The following is a 20,067-nucleotide window of genomic DNA, read 5'->3' on the forward strand; positions in this document are numbered from 1 at the left end:
AAGAAGATGCAGTTGCTTACTCTAATGGGGAAATAGATGTCTAGAAAGGAATTGTAATCACAGTACGCTTTTATGTTATAATAATGGAAATAGACCAGATGCGTGGCTCACACACATCGTCCCAGCTCTTTGGGAGGCTGAGGCGGAAGGATTGCCTAACACCAGTAAGATTCCGTCTCTACAAAAAAGTGATGACAATTAGCTGGGTATGGTGTGGCATGTCTGTAGTTACAACTACTCGGGAGGCGGAGGCCGGAGGATTGCTTGAGTGCAGGAGTTCGAGACTGCAGCGACCTATCATTGCACCACTGCACTCCAGTTTGGGTGACAGAGAGAGACCTTTCTTTAAAAGTAATAATTACAATGGAAATAAAGAAGTATTGATTTGACCATGGGACAAGTGGGTGGATGGGCATAGGGTTTGACAGTTTAAGAATTAAAAACATTGGAGGATAATATCTGGACTGAAAAGATACAGAAATAAAACATGTTATGTAGAAATGTGGAGATAAAGAGCAGGTGCAAGTCCTGATAGCTGTGCAGCTGTGGAAGCACAGTCTCTGCAGAGCAGGCTCCACTCGGATGGAAGCTGTCCTTCTAGTGTGAGCTCTAGCCTTGTTCTGTGTGGCTTCTCAAACTGTGTGCTTGGAGTCACTTGACAAAAATTAAAATTAAGAGAATGGAAACTTGCCATCTTGTATTTTTGTCATTTAATTTGTCAACTTTTAGTAGGTCTCCTTGTATGGAGACTAAGTACACTGTTGATTTAGAAATACCTGCAGATTGATACTAGTTTAGTGCAATATCTTGAAGAAACCAAGAGCAAAGGCTTCAGAGTCAGTTGTTTACTTGAGTATGAATGATGAGCTACTGCATGCTAGGGCTGTTCCCAGATAACAGTGGTTAGGAAAATACATGAAGTCTCTCCCCTTGACGAACTCACATTCTGGTGATGGGAGATGGACACTGCAGATCAATGAGCAAGGTCGTTTCAGATTGCTTGAGAGAGATAAAACCTGGAATGGGTTGGAGGAGAAGGCCTTCCATGGAATGCCCCTTTGAGCAGAGTCCTGAGGGTGAGACCACCACACTTGCTTGGGAACAGCAGGGGAAGGGAGTTCTGGGAGTTCATTAGAATTCAGGACAGTTATCCTCAACAAGAGAGGACAGTTGGCCTTGAGGTGAGACAGACCCTGGCTTGCGACATCAAGGGTGGTGCTGGACTGGAGGGATGCTGGAGTGTGGCGGGGGCTGCATCATGGTGGGCCTTGGAAGCCACATTAGCCACTCTGAATTCTCTGCAATGGAAGAGCAGTGTGTTCTGCCTTGAGGGGATTCAGAGTGCTGGGTGGAGACTGGATCCTGGAGGCCTCCCAGTGCTCACCTGACAAGTAGTACAAAAGTGCTGTTGAGGCTGGGCCCTGTGGCTCATGCCTGTAATCCCAGCACCTTGGGAGGCTGAGGCTGGAGAATTGCATGAGGCTTGGAGTTTGAGACCAGCCTGGGCTATATAGCGAGACCTCCTCTCTACAAAACATTTAAAAATTAGCCAGGTGGGGTGGTGCACATCTGTGGTCTCAGCTCCTCGGAAGGCCAAGGCAGGAGGATCACTTGAGCCCAGAAGTTCAAGGTTATAATCAACCGTGATTGCACCACTGCACTCCAGCCTGGGTGACAGAGCAAGACCCTGTCTCTAAAAAATACCAAAAAAGGTGCTGTTGGATTTTACACCATGCGGGTTCATGTGTGCTTACACACACGTTTACATTCCTTTTACTCATTCTTTTTACTTGAGGGTAGCTTTTCCTGCTGTCGTTTATGCATTTATTTAGTAGTTAGGTGGTTTGAACCCCAGAAGGTTAACTGATAGCCAGTGCAGCAAGCAGTAAACATACTGACTAGTGGGTCATACTTGCTTTATTACTTTAGTTTTTTAAATTGTTGATAATTACAATAATGCACATGGGCATGGGTCCAAGACAGGAAGAATTACTGTCTGCAGGCAGATCTGCTGTAAGCTGGTAATACAGTCTGATTTACTTTTAAATTTAAATGCCACATAAATCATAGGAAAGATGTCTTTTAACTTGCTTTGAATTTGGAAAGAGTGGAGCACTTTCGTATTTTTGTTATTTTCACGGTTTTAATGGGCATTAGAAGTTAAATTGATTTGTTATATCTAGATTGATATCTGAATGTTGTGTGCACCTAATAAAATGTTTAGCAGAATGACTGTATAGAAATTTATATTTAAGATGTAAAGTTTCTCTCTCCCTGCCCTGTGAAAATCATTTTGGCAATTTGTCATATTTTCTTGTTATAAGCAAAGATATGGGTTATTCACCCGAGAATTTCATGCCTTTCAGCATAGCAGAACCTTAGAAATTAAAGGGCCAGGTATGGCGACTCACGCCTGTAATTCTAACACTTTGGGAGTCCAAGGAGGGAGGATTGTTTGAGGCTGGGAGTACAAGACCAGCCTGGGCAATATAGTGGGACCCCGTCTCTGCAAAAAATTTTTGTTTAATTAGCCGGGTGTAGTGGTGTGTGACTGTAGTCCCTGCTACTTGTGGGGCTGAGGTGGGAGGATTGCTTGATCCTGGGAGGTTGAGGCTGCAGTGAGCTCCAGCCTGGGCGACATAGTGAGACTCTGGCTCAAAAACAACAACAAAAACCCACAAGAAAAACGTAAGCCTGTAATTTCCAGTGTTTGGTTTTTATGGAATAATGGAACTAAGAAAAATGTTTTAAATAGATAAGGTTGTTCTTGGTTAATATTACAGAAGAATAATTTTTAAAAAGCAGCTACCTGTTTATTGTTGCCATCATTTTATGAAACCATTTTAATAACAAAAGGTAGAAGAAAATGTTAGAGTTCAGGACAGTTATTCTTAAGGGAGGACCATTAGCAGTTCTGTACCCTTACACGTGGATGTGTGCACAACACGTGCACACTAGTCCTTTCTTAGGTTTCTCATTTTTCGGGTGGGCCACTGGAAACCTTTCGTAGACCCTGTTAGTCCCCCTAGTGGATGTTGGGGACCCCCTGCTTTAAAACACTGGCAAAAATCATCATATATATTAAAACATGGATATTTGGCAGGGTGTGGTGGCCTGTAATCCCAGCACTTTGGGAGGCTGAGATGGGCGTATCATGAGGTCAGGAGATGGAGACCATCCTGGCCAACATGGTGAAACCCCATCTCTACTAAAAATACAAAAATTAGCTGGGTGTGGTGGCACGTGCCTGTAATCCCAGCTATTTGGGAGGCTGAGACAGGAGAATTGCTAGAACCCGGGAGTCGGAGGTTGCAGTGAGCTGAGATGACGCCACTGCATTCTAACCTGGTGACAGAGGGAGACTCCGTCTCAAAAAAAAAAAAGATGTTTTCAGTTGCATGAATTTGTTTTCTTATTTTTTCCCAGATACATTAAAGGAAACAAGATCTAGTGAAGTCAATTTCAGATCTCTGACACTGGTTATTCGTGTTTGTGGTTTTAACCTCTTGAAGTCAGTTACAGCATTTCAGCCAAAGCTGGAATGTTGGATAGTTTCTCAACTTAGCCTTGGTAAAGTCACTAATCTGAGTGTTTATTTAGTGAAATAGTTGGTCAGAAAAATGGAATATTTTAAAAAGTGTAATTTTTTACAAGTACATGAAATAAACTATGCTTAACCTGATTTTTAGTGGCTGGCTTAATGCATATAAAAACAGAGTATGTATCATAGAGTACCAGGTCAGCCAGAGGAAGCTTATAATTTCTGAGAGTATTGCCAGGTTTGTGCTCAGATATTCTGCAGAAAACCCTTCATCATTTGTATTATTTCTGTCATCTGAATCAATAAGAATGATTTAGAATAAACATTTTATTATTAATATTTAATGAGTAGTACTTCTGAGTGTTACTTGAAATCATTTCACTCTTTTAAGGTTTGGGAAACATATCCTTCTACATCCCCCCAGCCCTGCTCTGCACGTACTGGTCAGCACACTCTTAATAACTGCCTAAGTGATGCTGGCCAACAAGTTCAAATGTTAAGCCCAACCTCACACCATTTAGATCATCTTATATTAATTCTGAGGCCTCCTGCCTTCCTGACCTCTGCAGTTAGCGTGACTGACAAAGTATGAGAAATGCCTGCTTTGCTTTGGAGTCACAGTGAATTCTGACTTAGTGAGGGAAGTCGTCTTTGTTTCTAAGCCATGTTTCTCCTGCATGGGGAGTTTTAGGAGAATAGAGTTCCATCTGTTATAGTGTGAAAAAAGTTAATATTGTAAGTGTCTCGTTTAATAACTAAACTTTGAGTAGCACCCTATTTATGTTGCACAGTAGTGAAAACTAAGGTCAAGAGAGATTAAATAACTTCCATGAGATTACATAGCAAGGAAGCAGAATGTCCATCAGGAAAACCAGTTTAGAAAAATAATTTACATAGTGCTCTTCTGATCACAGAAGTGTTTTGATAGTTGCAGATTCATCTTGACTTCACTTCCAAGTCCCGGAAGCTGGGCTAGAGCCAGGAAGTCAGCAACTCTTGGCCATTTTCTTTTAAATGTATTAAATCATTCATCTAAACGTCTGGTGACTGAATTCCCACAAAATATGAAGCATTAATGCAACCTGCTTTCCTCATGTCCATAGTTAATGTGTAAAGAAGGAATGTGCACTCTTTTAAACCCATTTCATGCCATCCTGGATTTGGGAAGGATGGCTAGTCATGTGGGGACTTTGTGGCCTCTTCCCTTGTGCACCTTGGGCTCAAGCCCTAGTTCTGCGTAATTGCAGCCAGAGAGTGGAAAGAGCCAGCCTGATGATAGTGATGCTAACGTGCTTGCTCCGCGGCAGGCATTGTGCTCAGCGCTTCTGCGTGTTATCTTAATCGAATCCTCACAACAGGCCTGAGCCATCGGTACGTTAGTAACCCTGTTTTGTAGATTAAAAAATTAAAACCTGGTAATAATGAAAGCTACCAATGCTTGAAGAGCACTTCTATGTGACAAGCACTTTTCAAACCCTTAACGTGTATTAACTCATTTAAACATCAAAGCAGCACTGATGTGTAGTTATTATTGTCATTACCTTATAGATGACGAAAGTGAGGCCCAGAGAGGCTACGTGACCTGCCAGAGTTGGCACAGCCAGTCAGTGATGGAGGTGGAACTCTGTCACGCTGTGTCTGCGCCTTAAAGCCACACTCTTGCTCTTTCTCCCAGGTCAGTAGTGCAGTGAGTAGAAGAGTAATGGCTGGCCGAGGCCAGTCCCTAGTGTCTCCATACCCCCTGGAAATAAGTTTCTTGGACTTCCTGTTTTATAATGGGCGATCAGAAAAAAACACAGGGACTGATGAAGAACCCGTTCATTTGAGAATTTCAGGTGTGTAAACACTGTTCTGCATGGTTTTTGTTTTTTTTTTTTACATGAAAGTATTTTATGTATTTGTATATTTTAAAAAAAACTTCCCTTAGCTCTCATCTCAGAGACACATACTGAAAGACAGACCTCTATTAAATCATGATGCTTGGCTCCTTACCACTATAATCCAGATGGACAAATTACCATGTTTCCATAAAAAGCATTGGAGACAGCCTAAACCATTTTCAATCTTGGAAATGATACCTCATTTATACTTTAATATTTAAAGCTCTAATAAAAGCTGGGGTTATTTGTATAAATTACTGCCTGTGAAAATAATACCTTACAGCTGGCATATGTCACTGTAAGAATAGTGTCCTTTTACACTTGGAGTTTTCCCCCTACACCCAGTTCACCAGTTTCTAATTAGAATTAAGTTTAAATGTTAAAAAATCAAAAGACCAAGAATTTTCCATTCATGTAATGCAAACTCTCAAGAATAGGTTTTTTCATTTTACTGCTATGAAACCGGAAAATGCTTAACAAGAATCCTGCTATTTTATTAGTGGTTTGAAGCTTCACTTCTCTGCTGCTGAAAAAGATACTCCTAAAGTTTCAAACTGTGGTCACTGTTTGGACAGTAAAAAAAATGTGGCATTTCTTACACATTAGGCTCTGGGTCAGAATCGTAATAGTCTTCCAATTGCAGAAAAATAGAATTTAATATGTGTACACATGGGGCTTTACTGTATTAGGATGTGTACCCGTGTGTTTATTTTTTGTTGTTGTTGTTGTTGTTGTTGTTTTTGAGATGGAGTCTCGCTCTTTTGTCCAGGCGGAGTTCAGTGGCGTGATCTCGGCTCACTGCAAGCTCCGCCTCCTGGTGGGTTCATGACATTCTCCTGCGTCAGCCTCCCGAGTAGCTGGGACTACAGGTGCCTGCCACTGCGCCCAGCTAATTTTTTGTATTTTTTTTTTTTTTAGTAGAGACAGGGTTTCACCGTGTTAGCCAGGATGGTCTCGATCTCCTGACCTCGTGATCCGCCTGCCTCGGCCTCCCAAAGTGCTGGGATTATAGGCGTGAGCCACCATGCCCGGCCCTGGTGTGTTTAGAATAATACACTTTTCAGGTATTGAGCCTGTTCCGATTTTACTTACTAGTTGGGCTACCTCAAATTGTGTCTGCTCTTTTTGACAGATTAGACTCTTAATATTGAAACAATGCATTCCAGATTGAAATCTAGGCATATAATAAGCAGAATTCAAAAACACTATTTTGAATAAATTTTAGACTTTAAAAAAAGTTGCAAAAATACTACAAGAGTTCCCCTGTACTGTAACCCTGTTTCCCTTAATGTTGACATCTTGCATAACTCGTAATGCGATGATTAAAACCAGGAGGTTGGCACTGGCACAGCACTGTTAACTGACTTACAGACCTTATTCAAATAATTGCTGCAGTTTTTCCACTAATGTCCTTTTCCTGTTCCGGGATCCTGTCCAGGCACCTGCATTGCATTTACTTGTCATTTCTGCTTAGTCTTCTCAGATCTGTTGCAGTCTCCGGTCTTCCCCGATCAGCACCCTCAAATGTCTCATTGTGGATGAGATTAACGTAGGTGTCTGATGTGTCTCTCTGCTCTCAAGTAATTGTTTTCCCTTTTGTAGCTAATATCTTTGGGGAGATACCTTGAAAGGATACTAAGAACAGGATTTTTTTTTTTTTCCACTTTGTTCAGTTTAGTAAATCTTTGGCGAAGGTTCATGAACATAAATTTGTTTTAATTTGTGAATCTTGAAGTACCTCAGCACTTGAACAAATATGAATGAAAATAATATATAGGATCTTTGTATCTTTTAATAGATGGTCCTTTTACTGACTTATCCTTAAAAAAGGTTTTTGAACAAGAGCGTCGTACCTTTCGCTATCAGTAGCTTGCGAGTGGTAACTAGATGCCTCAAAGGCCTGCTTCATTCCGCGTTTATTAGAACTAGAGCTGTGTTACATTGCCTTCGCAGGGTGAAACTTGAATACTCGTGTGTCTCATAAAGCCGGATTCCTGTTCAAAGAGACCTAATTCTCCCAGTAGTAGATCAAACCATGTTCATGGGGAGATGCTCCCTCTATGGCAGGCACCTTCAGAAGCCCTGCAGCCAGATTTGATCCTGGAATAGTAGCTTCAATGAGGGCAGAGATAACTGGGTGTGCATGTTTGCTTTGGAGTGAGAGGACTGCCTGGTCCCGAGGGCTTTGTGAAGGGAGGTAGGCTTAGATGGGCCCAGGAGTTGCATCACTTGAGGTGATTAAAGGCCCCGATTTAAAGTAGGTTGAGACTTAGATTTATTTAGATTTGCATATTTATTTCCTTAAGCCATTTCAGGTTTTCGACCAAGTTACTAGAAGCACTTTTTACCAAGTTGAATTTCTGTCCTTGGATCGCTAAACTGTTCCCCAAGCCAAATTAATAAAATGGAATTTCTTATTAAGAATGAATTATTAAGCAAAATGGAAGTGCTGGGCTAGGGAAGCAGTTGATGCAATTTGTTTTCCAAGCCTTAAAAGTGCTGCAGTATGCACAGATCACAAGGACTGGCTTTAGTGCCAACACGTGGGGCATTAATTTTTTTGGTAGAGGATTCCGGGTTTACAGGATATCAGAAGTGCTGACTTGGCAGCAAAATCCCATTTGTAACATGTTAGATTAGGAAACAGATTGATTTATATGTTGATGTAATGGATCAAGGCACAGTCTGTGCTTAAGGAAATGGAGAGCACATTAAATAAGGGCATTTTCAAGGTAGAAGTACCAACATTACAGAAAAAATTAGCCTTTTATACTCTAGGTAGGGTTGGGGTATGTTTGATTAGTTGACTCCTAAAACATGGTCTACAGAGGCTTTTTATATTTCAGATGATACCTTCTTGAGGGTCTCTTAAGACCACAAGGATTAATCTTTTTGAACTCAAAAGTGAATCACTACAGCATATTAGCTGTCTGGATTGATTCCAGTTTCTCTGCTTTTTCTTGGTGGTAACTGATGTGAGGATCTGTTGGTGCTTAGCTGCCTCTTCCTGTTGCTTTAACCTCTGGTATTTTAAGATTCTCTTTAGGGAAGATAGTACTGACCATCTCAGGACAGAGCCGAAATGCACTTACCACTGATGTGTTGGCCTTAGTGGTTGACCCATAAACTGAACATTTATACAGTTGGAACTCTTGCGGTCTTTTAGCCAGCAACCATAATGAGTAACATGTGGAACATAATCTTTGGTGCTGATAAATGGCTTTTTACAGTGAAATTGACCATTCCACGCTGTGGCTTGGGTGACCTCATGTAACTAATTACATGAGGTCTCTTAGCTATATTCATTTTTGGAATTTAAGGGGTAAATGGTTTCTTAGCTATATTCATTTTTGGAATTTAAGGGGTAAATGGTTTCTCCTGCAGGCTGAACTGCTGACAGATTAAATACCACCTGAAATCTGATTTGTTTAGTAGCTGCCTTTAATGTAAAAATATAGAAGGCCAGAGACAATCTAGGAAACACTGCTCAGAAGCTTTCAGACTTAACTGTGGGAGTTCATTCATAGCAGGTTTAGGAAGCACATTCCTTCCGACCTGTAGATTTGGCTTTTCATGTACATATTTATCATGTCTTCTTGGATTTTCTTCACTTAATTCTATCTGAGCTTTTGAGCTTTCGAAGTGGGAAACAAAGGATTCGGGGGAGAGCACTGGTTTCAGTACACGAAAATATCCTTGGGGCTTCCTTACCTTTATCTTTGGATATCCCCATTTTTCTCCACACACAATCCAAGTTTCTAGCCATAATCCTTAGATTACAAAAGAACAGGCCTTTTGGTACACATCTTTTTTTTTTTTTTTTTTGAGACAGAGTCTCTGTCTCTGTTGCCCAGTCTGGAGTGCAGTGGCGCAATCTCGGCTTCACTGCAACCTCTGCCTCCTGGGTTCAAGCGATTCTAGTGTCTCAGCCTCCCAAGTAGCTGGGACCATAGGCACGCGCCCCCATGCCAGGCTAATTTTTGTATTTTTAGTAGAGACAGGGTTTCACCACGTTGACCAGGCTGGTCTCGAGCTCCTGACCTCAGGTATCCACCTGTCTCAGCCTCCCGAAGTGCTGGAATTACAGGTATGAGCCACCGTGCCTGGCTTGGTACGCATCTTGAACTAAGTGTGAAAATTAAGCACATCTGTCTTGTGCATCCTTTATACCTTTTAATTATTTGTTTGAATTAAGCACCACTAGAGTATTACCTACGAATAGGTGTGTGTTCCTTTCTACACATATCTTTAGGTGTTTTTTCCTTCTTTGGGGGAAGCAGGAACTCACCTTAGTCTGTAGCTTCACGTGCATTCATGCTGAAGGCATAGGGCCTTCTACTTTAATAAATGAGTATTCGTCCCAGCAGGGTAAAGTCAATTCTAGTTAATAAAGGTGCTAATTGTTTGTTGGGTTTAACTGAGGTGTTTTTCAGCCCTGATAGATATTGGCAACATTTTAATTCCAAATTAGCTTTCTCCCAGCTGTCCAACAAGGGTTGGTGCTTCCTTCTCTTATACTAGTAGAAAGCAGGTTCATTTTAATAAGCTTCGAAGCAAAACATATGTCAGATGGTAAATTGGTCCTGGAAAAAGACCATAATATATTTCACAATCAAATTTAAGTTCCTGGTTAGAAGGATCGTTCATGTCTATGTAGTTCATCATCATAAATAAATGAAAGTTTCCTAGAAAATCATACATTTTCCATATATTTTAAAAGTCAGCTAGGCGTGGTATCTCACGCTTATGATCCCAGTCCTTTGGGAGGTCAAGGCAGAAGGATCACTTGAGCCCAAGAGTTTGAGACCAGCTTGGGCAACACAATGAGACCCCATCTCTACCACAATATAAATACGTGTATACTGGGTGTGATGGCGCATGCCTGTGGTCCCTGCTACTCAGGAGATTAAGGCTGGAGGATGGCTTGAGCCCAGGGGGTCGAGACTGTGATGAGCCGAGATTGCCCCACTGCACTCCACCTGGGTGACAGAGCAAGACCCTGTCTCAAAAAAAAAAAAAAAAAAAAAAAGATGGGGGCATCAAAGCTACCCTTTCTTGTTAATAGGAAAACCATGTTAGGTATATGCTGTTTTTAAAAAGAACAACATGGTAGACCATATAATCTAACACTCCTCCTCTACAAGTTTTAACTTAAGAACTGTTATTTATTTATTTAATTTTGAAGAAAGTTTTGCAATTGGGGACTCTTATGGCTATAACCATGAGTAATGGCATATTTCTAGAGAGATGCCTGTGCTTCTCTCTCTGTGTCTCCCCCCTTCCTTCTCTCCTTCCTGCCTCCCTCCCTCCCTGTCTGTCTGCTTTTTTTTTTTTTTTTTTTGAGATGGAGTTTCGCTCTTGTTGCCCAGGCTGGAGTGCAATGGTGTGATCTCTGCTCACCGCAACGTCTGCCTCCCGGGTCCAGGCAGTTCTCCTGCCTCAGCCTCCTGAGTAGTTGGGACTACAGGCATGTGCCACCACACCTGGCTAATTTTGTATTTTTAGTAGAGATGGGGTTTGTCCATGTTGGTCAGTCTGGTCTCAAACTCCTGACCTCAGGTGATTTGCCTGCCTTGGCCTCCCAAAGTGCTGGGATTACAGGTGTGAGCCCCCACGCCCGGCCGATGCCTGTGCTTTTCTCGTGCATGTCTGCAGGAGCCTTGCTGTCATAATGTTACTTCTCACCTATAGCTTCTGAGCTGTTAATGGTTAGACCGCACATAAAAAGTTAAAGGCCAAAGACAGATCTTATGGAATAGTTGATTATTTTTACCCAACATGAGATAAAATTGTTCATGAAATCCCCTTTAGTGTTCGGTGTTTATGAATGATGCCATCACATTTTGAGTCATGGGAGCCAAACTTGACACCTTCGTCTTCCTCATCCCTCATATCAGTTATCACACCTAGGCCTATTTTAGGCTCTATGGTTTCTTGAATCTCTCTGTCCACCACTCCACCTTAGCCCAAGCTACCATTTATTCCTCTCTTGGAATGTGCAACTGCAGTGTCCTGAATGATTTCCATGCATACACTCATTTCCTTTCAGTTGGTTCTTCACCGTGCAACTAGAGAAATCATCAGAGCTTTGTTATGAAAATAGTAACTTTATGCTTAAAGCCTCTCAACACTTCAGTGGTAAGGACTGAAGTCCTTCTTGGTCTGCAGACTCTTCTCCCGGCATGCTTCTCCCACCATCTCTCTGCCTCAAAATCAACATTGCCTCCATGTGGGATGCTTAAAGCGCTACTCAGGTGTCACTCTCTTTAGGAAGCTTCCTTGATCAGCTTCCTACCCAAGCTTAGGTCAGATTTCCCCTTTTTTGAGATTTGAGTCTCGCTCTCTTGCCTAGGCTGGAGTACAATTGTGCAATCTCGGCTCACTGCAACCTCTGCCTCCCAGGTTCAAGCAGTTTTCCTGCCTCAGCCCCCTGAGTAGCTGTGATTACTGGCATCCGCCACCACGCCTGGCTAATTTGTGTATTTTTAGTAGAGATGGGATTTCGCCATGTTGGCCAGGCTGGTCTCGAACTCCCGACCTCGTGACCTGCCTGCCTTGGCCTCCCAAAGTGCTAGAATTACGGGTGTGAGCCACCGCGCCTGGCCCAGATTCCTTTTTTATGTGCTTTCTCAATGCTGTTTTCTTTTCCTTCTTAAGACATTTGGGAATGTGGTCACAACTTTTTGTGAGTTTTAACTCTTGAATTAGAGCCCCAAGAAAGCAGGTCATGACTTTTTTGCCCACTCTTAAATCCTAAACACTTAACATGTTGCTTTGCAAAATAGTAGTTGCTCAATAAAATTTTGTTTTCTGGGTAAATTAGGTAAAATTATTGGAATTTTAGTAATTCTCCACTTTCATGATTTGGTGTGTGCAAAGGATTAGAAAGTAGATTTGCTTTTACGAGGACAAACTGCAGTTGGATTATATGTTCTAAAGTTAGAAGTACCCCAGATGGGGATTGAGGGTTAGATTTTTCCTTCGCCTAAGTCTCAGGATACAAAATCAATGTGCAAAAATCACAAGCATTCCTATACACCAATAACAGAGCTAAATCATGAGTGAACTCCCATTCACAATTGCTTCAAAGAGAATAAAATACCTAGGAATCCAACTTACAAAGGATGTTTGAAGTTCTCCTCTTCAAGGAGAACTATAAACCACTGCTCAATGAAATAAAAGAGGACACAAACAAATGGAAGAACATTCCATGCTCATGGATAGGAAGAATCAGTACTGTGAAAATGGCCATACTGCCCAAGGTGATTTATAGATTCAGTGCCATCCCCATGAAGCTACCAATGACTTTCTTCACAGAATTGGAAAAAACTACTTTAAAGTTCATATGGAACCAAAAAAGAGCCCACATTGCCAAGACAATCCTAAGCCGAAAGAACAAAGCTGGAGGCATCACACTACCTGACTTCAAACTATACTTCAAGGCTACAGTAAGCAAAACAGCATGGTACTGGTACAAAAACAGAGATACAAGACCAATGGAACAGAACAGAGCCCTCAGAAATAATACCACACATCTACAACCATCTGATCTTTGACAAACCTGAGAAAAACAAGAAATGGGGAAAGGATTCCCTATTTAATAAATGGTGCTGGGAAAACTGGCTAGCCATATGTAGAAAGCTGAAACTGGATCCCTTCCTTACACCTTATACAAAAATTAATTCAAGATGGATTAAAGACTTAAATGTTAGACCTAAAACCATAAAAACCCCAGAAGAAAACCTAGGCAATACCATTCAGGACACAGGCATGGGCAAGGACTTCATGACTAAAAGAGCAAAAACAATGGCAACAAAAGCTAAAATTGACAAATGGGATCTAATTAAACTAAAGAGCTTCTGCACAGCAAAAGAAACTACCATCAGAGTGAACAGACAACCTTGGGAGAAAATTTTTACAGTCTACCCATCTGACAAAGGGCTAATATCCAGAATCTACAAATAACTTAAAACAAATTTACAAGAAAAAATCAAACAACCCCATCAACAAGTGGGCTAAGGATATGAACAGATACTTCTCAAAAGAAGACATTTATGCAGCCAACAGACACATGAAGAAATGCTCATCATCACTGGCCATCAGAGAAATGCAAATCAAAACCACAATGAGATACCATCTCACACCAGTTAGAATGGCCAGTCATTAAAAAGTCAGGAAACAACAGGTGCTGGAGACGATGTGGAGAAATAGGAACACTTCTTACACTGTTGATGGGAGTGTAAACTAGTTCAACCATTGTGGAAGACAGTGTGGCGATTCCTCAAGGATCTAGAACTAGAAATACCATTTGACCCAGCCATCCCATTACTGGGTATATACCCAATGGATTATAAATCATGCTGCTCTAAAGACACGTGCCACACGTATCTTTATTGCAGCACTATTCACAATAGCAAAGACTTGGAACCAACCCAAATGTCCATCAGTGATAGACTGGATTAAGAAAATGTGGCACATACCATGGAATACTATGCAGCCATAAAAAGGATGAGTTCATGTCCTTTGTAGGGACCTGGATGAAGCTGGAAACCATCATTCTGAGCAAACTATCGCAAGGACAGAAGACCAAACACCGCATGTTCTCACTAATAGGTGGGAATTGAACAATGAGAACACTTGGACACAGGATGGGGAACATCACACACTGGGTCCTGTCGTGGGGTGGGGGGAGGGGGCAGGGATAGCCTTAGGATATATACCTTATGTAAATGACAAGTTAATGGGTGCAGCACACCAGCATGGCACACGTCTACCTGTGTAACAAACCTGCACGTTGTGCACATGTACCCTAGAACTTAAAGTATAATAAAATAAAGACATAAATAAGGTTTTTCCTTTGCCTTTCACTTCGATCATACACATCCAAAAGTCACTTTTTATTATGTTCTAGCTCCTGGGAAAAGGATTTGTTTGTGAAGATACAAATAGTAAATAATTAAGGTTTTTAAAAGGTGAATTCTGTCACATAGACCTGAATGACTGTTGCCTCTGTGCTAGCCTTTTTGGAGTAAACCTGCAATTTTTTTCCCTTTGGTAGGCTCTTGCAGCCAATGCCGGAACAGGATTTGCTGTTGCTGAGCCTCAAATCGCAATGTTTTGTGGGAAGTTAAATATGCATGTGAACATTCAGACCGGGAAATGGGAACCTGATCCAACAGGCACCAAGAGCTGCTTTGAAACAAAAGAAGAAGTTCTTCAGTACTGTCAGGAGGTAAGAGTGTTGATCTGTTATTTTTCTGGGGCAGGGTTGAATCTGTTAACCTTAGAAATAGGTATTCTGTCATTCTCTTTTGACCTAAGACCAAGATGCTAATGACCAGGGCCCCAAGCCTTTTGTTTCTGAATGTGTGGTATGACTGAGACCTCTCAAAGGCTTTGCCTGCGTGTTCCGTGAGCTCTCAGTTCTTTAAGGAAGGGATACTGCAGAAGCCCGGCAAGTGCCATGGAAGTGCAGCCTGGTTCTCATCCTCCCTCTTGTCTTGGAAGATGGAAAACAAAACATGTCTCCTTACTGACAGAAAGCCACCAGTATTGTAAATGATCATCTCAGGTCTGATTCAACCTTGTGTTAAAGAGAAAATGATATGAGATATTATAACTTGTATTTATTTTTTCTGATAGAGACAGGGTCTTGCTACATTGGCCAGGGCGCTCTCAAACTCCTGGCCTCAAGCAATCCTCCCGAGCTTCCCAAAGTGCTGGGGTTATAGGCATCAGCCACCACTTCTTACCAAGATGAGCATACAGGGCCACGGTGAAGTTGTTCTATAATTTCATTGACAGACATTTCCATAGACTTGCCTCACGGACTCATCAGTTCAACACCTACCCTACAAGCAAACTTGACATCTCATGAATTTGTTTTGGGCTAAAAGCGTGCTGCTTTTGTTTGTCCTTAAATACATATCCCTTTTGAAAAGAGAATGTGTGGAAGTGTTCAGAAATCTAACCTGTCAAAACTAATACATTATCTTTTTATTTGATGACTTCAGTTAGAGCCAGGGGTAATGGAGTGGAACTTCAGATGTATGTAGGGTAAGGGTGGAGGCTGAGTAAACTTAGACACGCCGTCCTTACTTGCAAGTGTGTGTGTGTCTGCAGATTGATTTATTGTGTGTGTTTTTGTTTTCTTAACAGATGTATCCAGAGCTACAGATCACAAATGTGATGGAGGCAAACCAGCGGGTCAGTATTGACAATTGGTGCCGGAGGGACAAAAAGCAATGCAAGAGTCGCTTTGTTACACCTTTCAAGTGTCTTGGTGAGTGTTCTTAGTTACTTTTCAGGAAGTGCCAGCCCCCTCCCATTTTAAATTTAATTTTCTCTTGGCTCACAGTGAAATATTTACACCTGGTAAGCTGAGTGCGACATGAATTTATTGGGGAGAATTTCTCTTAGGGGTGTTTACTGGCTTCGAGTGTCAGTGGTTGACCTCCTCTCAGTGATGACTAACTCTGCCTTCCCATTGTAGACATCCTTACTCAGGACTGAATAAGGGGGCTACCCACAGAGCAATTGCACTTATGACCTCACATTGTTTGATATCAGTGGTTTACGGTGATAGTGGTGAGTAGTATTAAAGAAAGCAGCCCCAGGAGAAGAGTCTTCTGTTTCCCTTACTTTCACCCCACACACGTTTGCACCATTTGACCAAATTTCTGGTAGTTTTCAGGAGAAAGAAAAGTGATTTATGGCAGCCTGTGGACAGTCAAGGGTACCGGGGCCAGGGCTTATAGGACCTGCCATTCTGAAGGGTTTGGGGCTGGTAAGGGTGTTCCTGATTCTGTGTTGCTGGTGTCCACATTCAGAGCCAATTTGAGTAAAATGGTAACAGTTTGTTATGCAGAAACAGAGTTGTTGCTTCGATGCTCAGGGAGTATATTCATTTTAACTATTTGTGCCTGATACATTGGAATTACACTCACATATCTGTGGTCTGGGTGATTCAGGAACAGATTTGGTCACAGAAACTTCAAAGGGCAAAACAATCAATTTTAGATTAGCCCTGACGGGATTAAAGGAGATACAGCATTAATGTAGACATCCTGAGTGGTTCTGGAGCTGTATGTAATTGGAACTCTTAACTTATTCTCCTCTCTCCCTTCTTTAAAATCTTTCCTTCCACTGCTGATGGCAGCAAAATGGAATGTGATACTTTTTCTCATTCTCACTGTAGCCGGGCCACAGGAAGAAGCGGGGCCCCTGAACAACAGTGTTTAAAGTATGTGGCAGTTAACTTTGTTTTAAAAGTATTGGTGAGGAGAAAGAGGGACATCATGTGTGCTTACCACCGTTTACTTTAAAACTGGGTATCTCAAGGTTGGGAGACTTGTTAAAAATGTTGTGTGATGTGGTTTAAGGATGTTTTCTATTCTGTTTGGCTCTGAGAAATCTCTAGGTATGAGGTTTCATTTGTTCGTTAAAAAAATTCTCAAACTAAAAGTGAAATGAGATTATCCTGGAATATTTGTAGACAGTGGATAGAAAGTGCTTGAAATCATTCCTTCTGCATCACTCCCCCTAAAGACTTTGCAGCCTGATTATCTCCTCTTGTTTGTCCTTGTCACCTTCCAGCTTCACTCCCCACCCAGACCCTCTGAGTGGGACCTGGGAGACTCTTTGATTCTTCTGTTATCCCTTATCTCCCTGTATCCGGTCAGTTTCTGAGCCAGCCTGATACTTACTTCTTAAATAGGCTTATAGTCATGATTTTCAAACTGTGCGCCGAGGCACCTCGGGGCATTGCAGCAAAACTCACAGGGCATTGCGGGATATTTTTGATTTTTCAAGGGAAATGTAGTGACATCTGTCAGGCATTCTGCAAACTACTAGCTGGAAGTAATGTACAGTTTCATCATGAGATCATTTATTTTGATGACTTCATATCTCTGTGAAGCTATGTTTTTAGTTATTCCTGTGATAAAAAGCAGGTATCTTTTGAAAATCGCTGAGAAAGAAATGAAGGTGATGGTGTTCGGTCTGATTGCAGTTGGGGGAGATGTGCAGGGCCCAGTGGGCACTAAGGTGACAGGACATAGTGCTTATTAAGTTGTTGGGTCTGACTACTCAATTTTTCGGTGTTATTTTAGCCTAGGAGTCCTGTGAAAAAAATTCCTAAGACACTCAGGGTGCTGTGAGTCGAAAATGTGGTCATCGTGGGCTTGTGTCCTCTTCCTGCATCAGATTCCCACTGCCCTAGCTCAGCCTGTGGTCACTTCTTGTCTGGGCCGAGAGCAGCCTCCATGCTGTTTCTCAGTGCTGGCTGTCCAATCTGTTGCCTGCAGATTGAAAATGAAGACCAAATCATGTCTCTCATGCACAAAATCTTAAAAAAGAATGTTGAAACTCCTTAGCGTGGCTTCAAAACTCCATGATCTGGCCCTTGCTCAACTCTCCTCTGTTCTCTGTGATCTCATGCTTTAGGTTTTATCAGCATCGACCACCCCAGGGTGCTGGGTCACGCACCATCCAGCTCTCAGCATTTGGAATGGCTTTCCTCTGCTGACTTTGCTTGGGAAGTTCTTCCTGCAAGGCTTACCTCACGAGTTGCCTCCTTTAAAGGGAGCCTTTCCTGGTCTTATTTTCTATCCATTCATCCAGGTTTCTGTAATACTCCTTGCTGTTGCCATTGCACTTATCACACTGTACCATGATTGTTTATAGACCTTTCTCCAACTATGCTGTGAACACCTTGCCAGCAGCGACCCTGCTTTAAGTCTTTTTTGTCAACCTCAGCACCATGGTAGTGCCTAGAATATAGAATATACTGTTTACGATAATTATAACACAAAAATACTACTATAGTTGGTACACAACAGAAATTTTATTTTATTGCTTTATTTCCCAAATGATAGAGTTTAAATTTGTTAGCATGTTACAGAACCAAACAATAATATTGTCGTTAATGAAATGCATAAAAGACAGTTTAACCATAATCCATTTGGTACCTTCTTTGCATTGTGGTCACTGAATAAAGCATTATACAATCTTTGGTGTTACTTCAGACGGTTATTCATATTTACCCCAGCATCCATTTAGACAACTTAACCAGTCGGTAGAGCTATCCATTGATATTTTTGCATAAGCACAGTTGCCTGAGCCTAAACTAATAAGGGGTGACATGACTGGAGTTTAAGGGAGGGAGTAGGAAAGACATATTGCAATTCTCCCTTATCAGTTAGATTCTGATGTCTCCCTGCCCCTTCTGCCGTCACCCCCACTTCCAGCACCCAGGCAGAACTGACATCATTTAGTTAATAATGGCCACCAACTTTTCCCCCGTAGACTCCTTAGAAAGCCTTTTGATGATAGTCTTCTAGAGTTGCTATTGCTTTTTTAAATTAAAAATAATAGTTTAAAAATAATTTCAAATTTACAGGATAGTTACAAAAATGGCACAGAGTTCCTCTGTGCACCCTTCACCCAGATTTCAGATTTTCCAACTGTTAACATTTGATTAATGTGGTAAAAAACCTTATTCTCCCTTCCCACTACCCCTCACACACATACTCGTGGTTTGTTGTTTTTTGAATCATTTGGCGATAAGGCAAACATGGTATCCTTATGCCTTAATACTACAGTGTGTATTTTTAAAAAGCAAGGAAATTCTGCTACGTAACCATGGTATAATCATCAAAAATCAAGATTTTGTAGACAATATCTAGTTGATCCAATATCTAATCTACAGACCCTACTCAGGTTTCACCTGTTGTTATAATAACATCCAGGATCTAATCTAAGATTACATGTTGCATATTTCCTTGTCCTTTGTGACACTGATTTTTTTTTTTTAAACTACAGACCAGTTCCTTTATAGAAAAGTTTTCAATTAGCAATGATCACGCCTCCCATAAACCTCATTGGCTACGATACTGCCACTGCTCAGTTCCTTTATAGAATGCCTTGCAATTTGTGTTTTTCTGTGATCCTTTTGATTTATTCATTTTTGAGGGGAGTATCACAGAAGTGTTCTCACTGCATCATAGTTGGAGTAGCGCTATACCAGTTTGTTTCATCACCTGGCTAAGATGGTGTCTACATTCATTTGTCTTATTATGTACACATTGTCTGCATTTGGCCAGTGGGGGCCCCTTTATGCTGGTTCCTGTGTCCTTTTAACATGTCCCTATCATTCTTTGAGAACTTTACTTTCTGATAACAAAAGATTCTTCAAGTCCATTCTGTATTTTCCCTACTCCACTCCTGGAATCTGTTTTCTCTGAGACACCATGGTTTCTTTTAGTGGGGAATGCTGTTTTGAAATCCAGATCTGGGCCTTAGGTGATTTTGTTTGTTTTTGGTTATTTTTGGACAGAGATTTGGACAGGTAGTGTTATTGCAGTATGAAAACTACTAAAGTTCTGATTTAATATCTACTTTGAAAAACTCATCTCGGCAGCTTTGAGGTGCTGTCTTCTGCATTTGTACCTTGGTCTGTTGGCATAGCTCACTTGTCCATTGCAGGTGTCCTTTTGCAAGTCTTCTAGCCTTTGAGTTCATGACAGCCATTGACAGTTCACTCTGTTCCTGGTGTGGACCCCTGTGCAAGGTGAATGTTCCACTCGTGAGAGGCAGCGTGGATCCTTCACTTCTCTGAACACTGTTTTCCCTGAAACATACCTCGGG

The 20,067-nt window shown here is 41.5% G+C and overlaps 1 protein-coding gene and 1 pseudogene across 4 annotated transcripts in view; one reads left to right on the forward strand and one right to left on the reverse strand.

Moving 5' to 3' along the window:
* APLP2 (amyloid beta precursor like protein 2) overlaps window positions 1-20,067 on the forward strand; it is a 73,669-nt gene that overhangs the window by 22,859 nt on the left and 30,743 nt on the right. For all 4 annotated transcript variants that reach the window (XM_054440493.2, XM_054440494.2, XM_054440495.2 and 1 more), the window contains exons 2-3: window positions 14,480-14,653; window positions 15,580-15,703. In XM_054440493.2, the coding sequence (XP_054296468.1) occupies window positions 14,480-14,653; window positions 15,580-15,703 (298 nt within the window). The remainder of the gene's footprint in view (window positions 1-14,479; window positions 14,654-15,579; window positions 15,704-20,067) is intronic.
* On the reverse strand, window positions 19,163-19,331 carry LOC129009217 (U4 spliceosomal RNA; annotated as a pseudogene).

Source organism: Pongo pygmaeus, chromosome 9, assembly GCF_028885625.2.
Source record: "Pongo pygmaeus isolate AG05252 chromosome 9, NHGRI_mPonPyg2-v2.0_pri, whole genome shotgun sequence".
Lineage (NCBI taxonomy): Eukaryota > Metazoa > Chordata > Mammalia > Primates > Hominidae > Pongo > Pongo pygmaeus.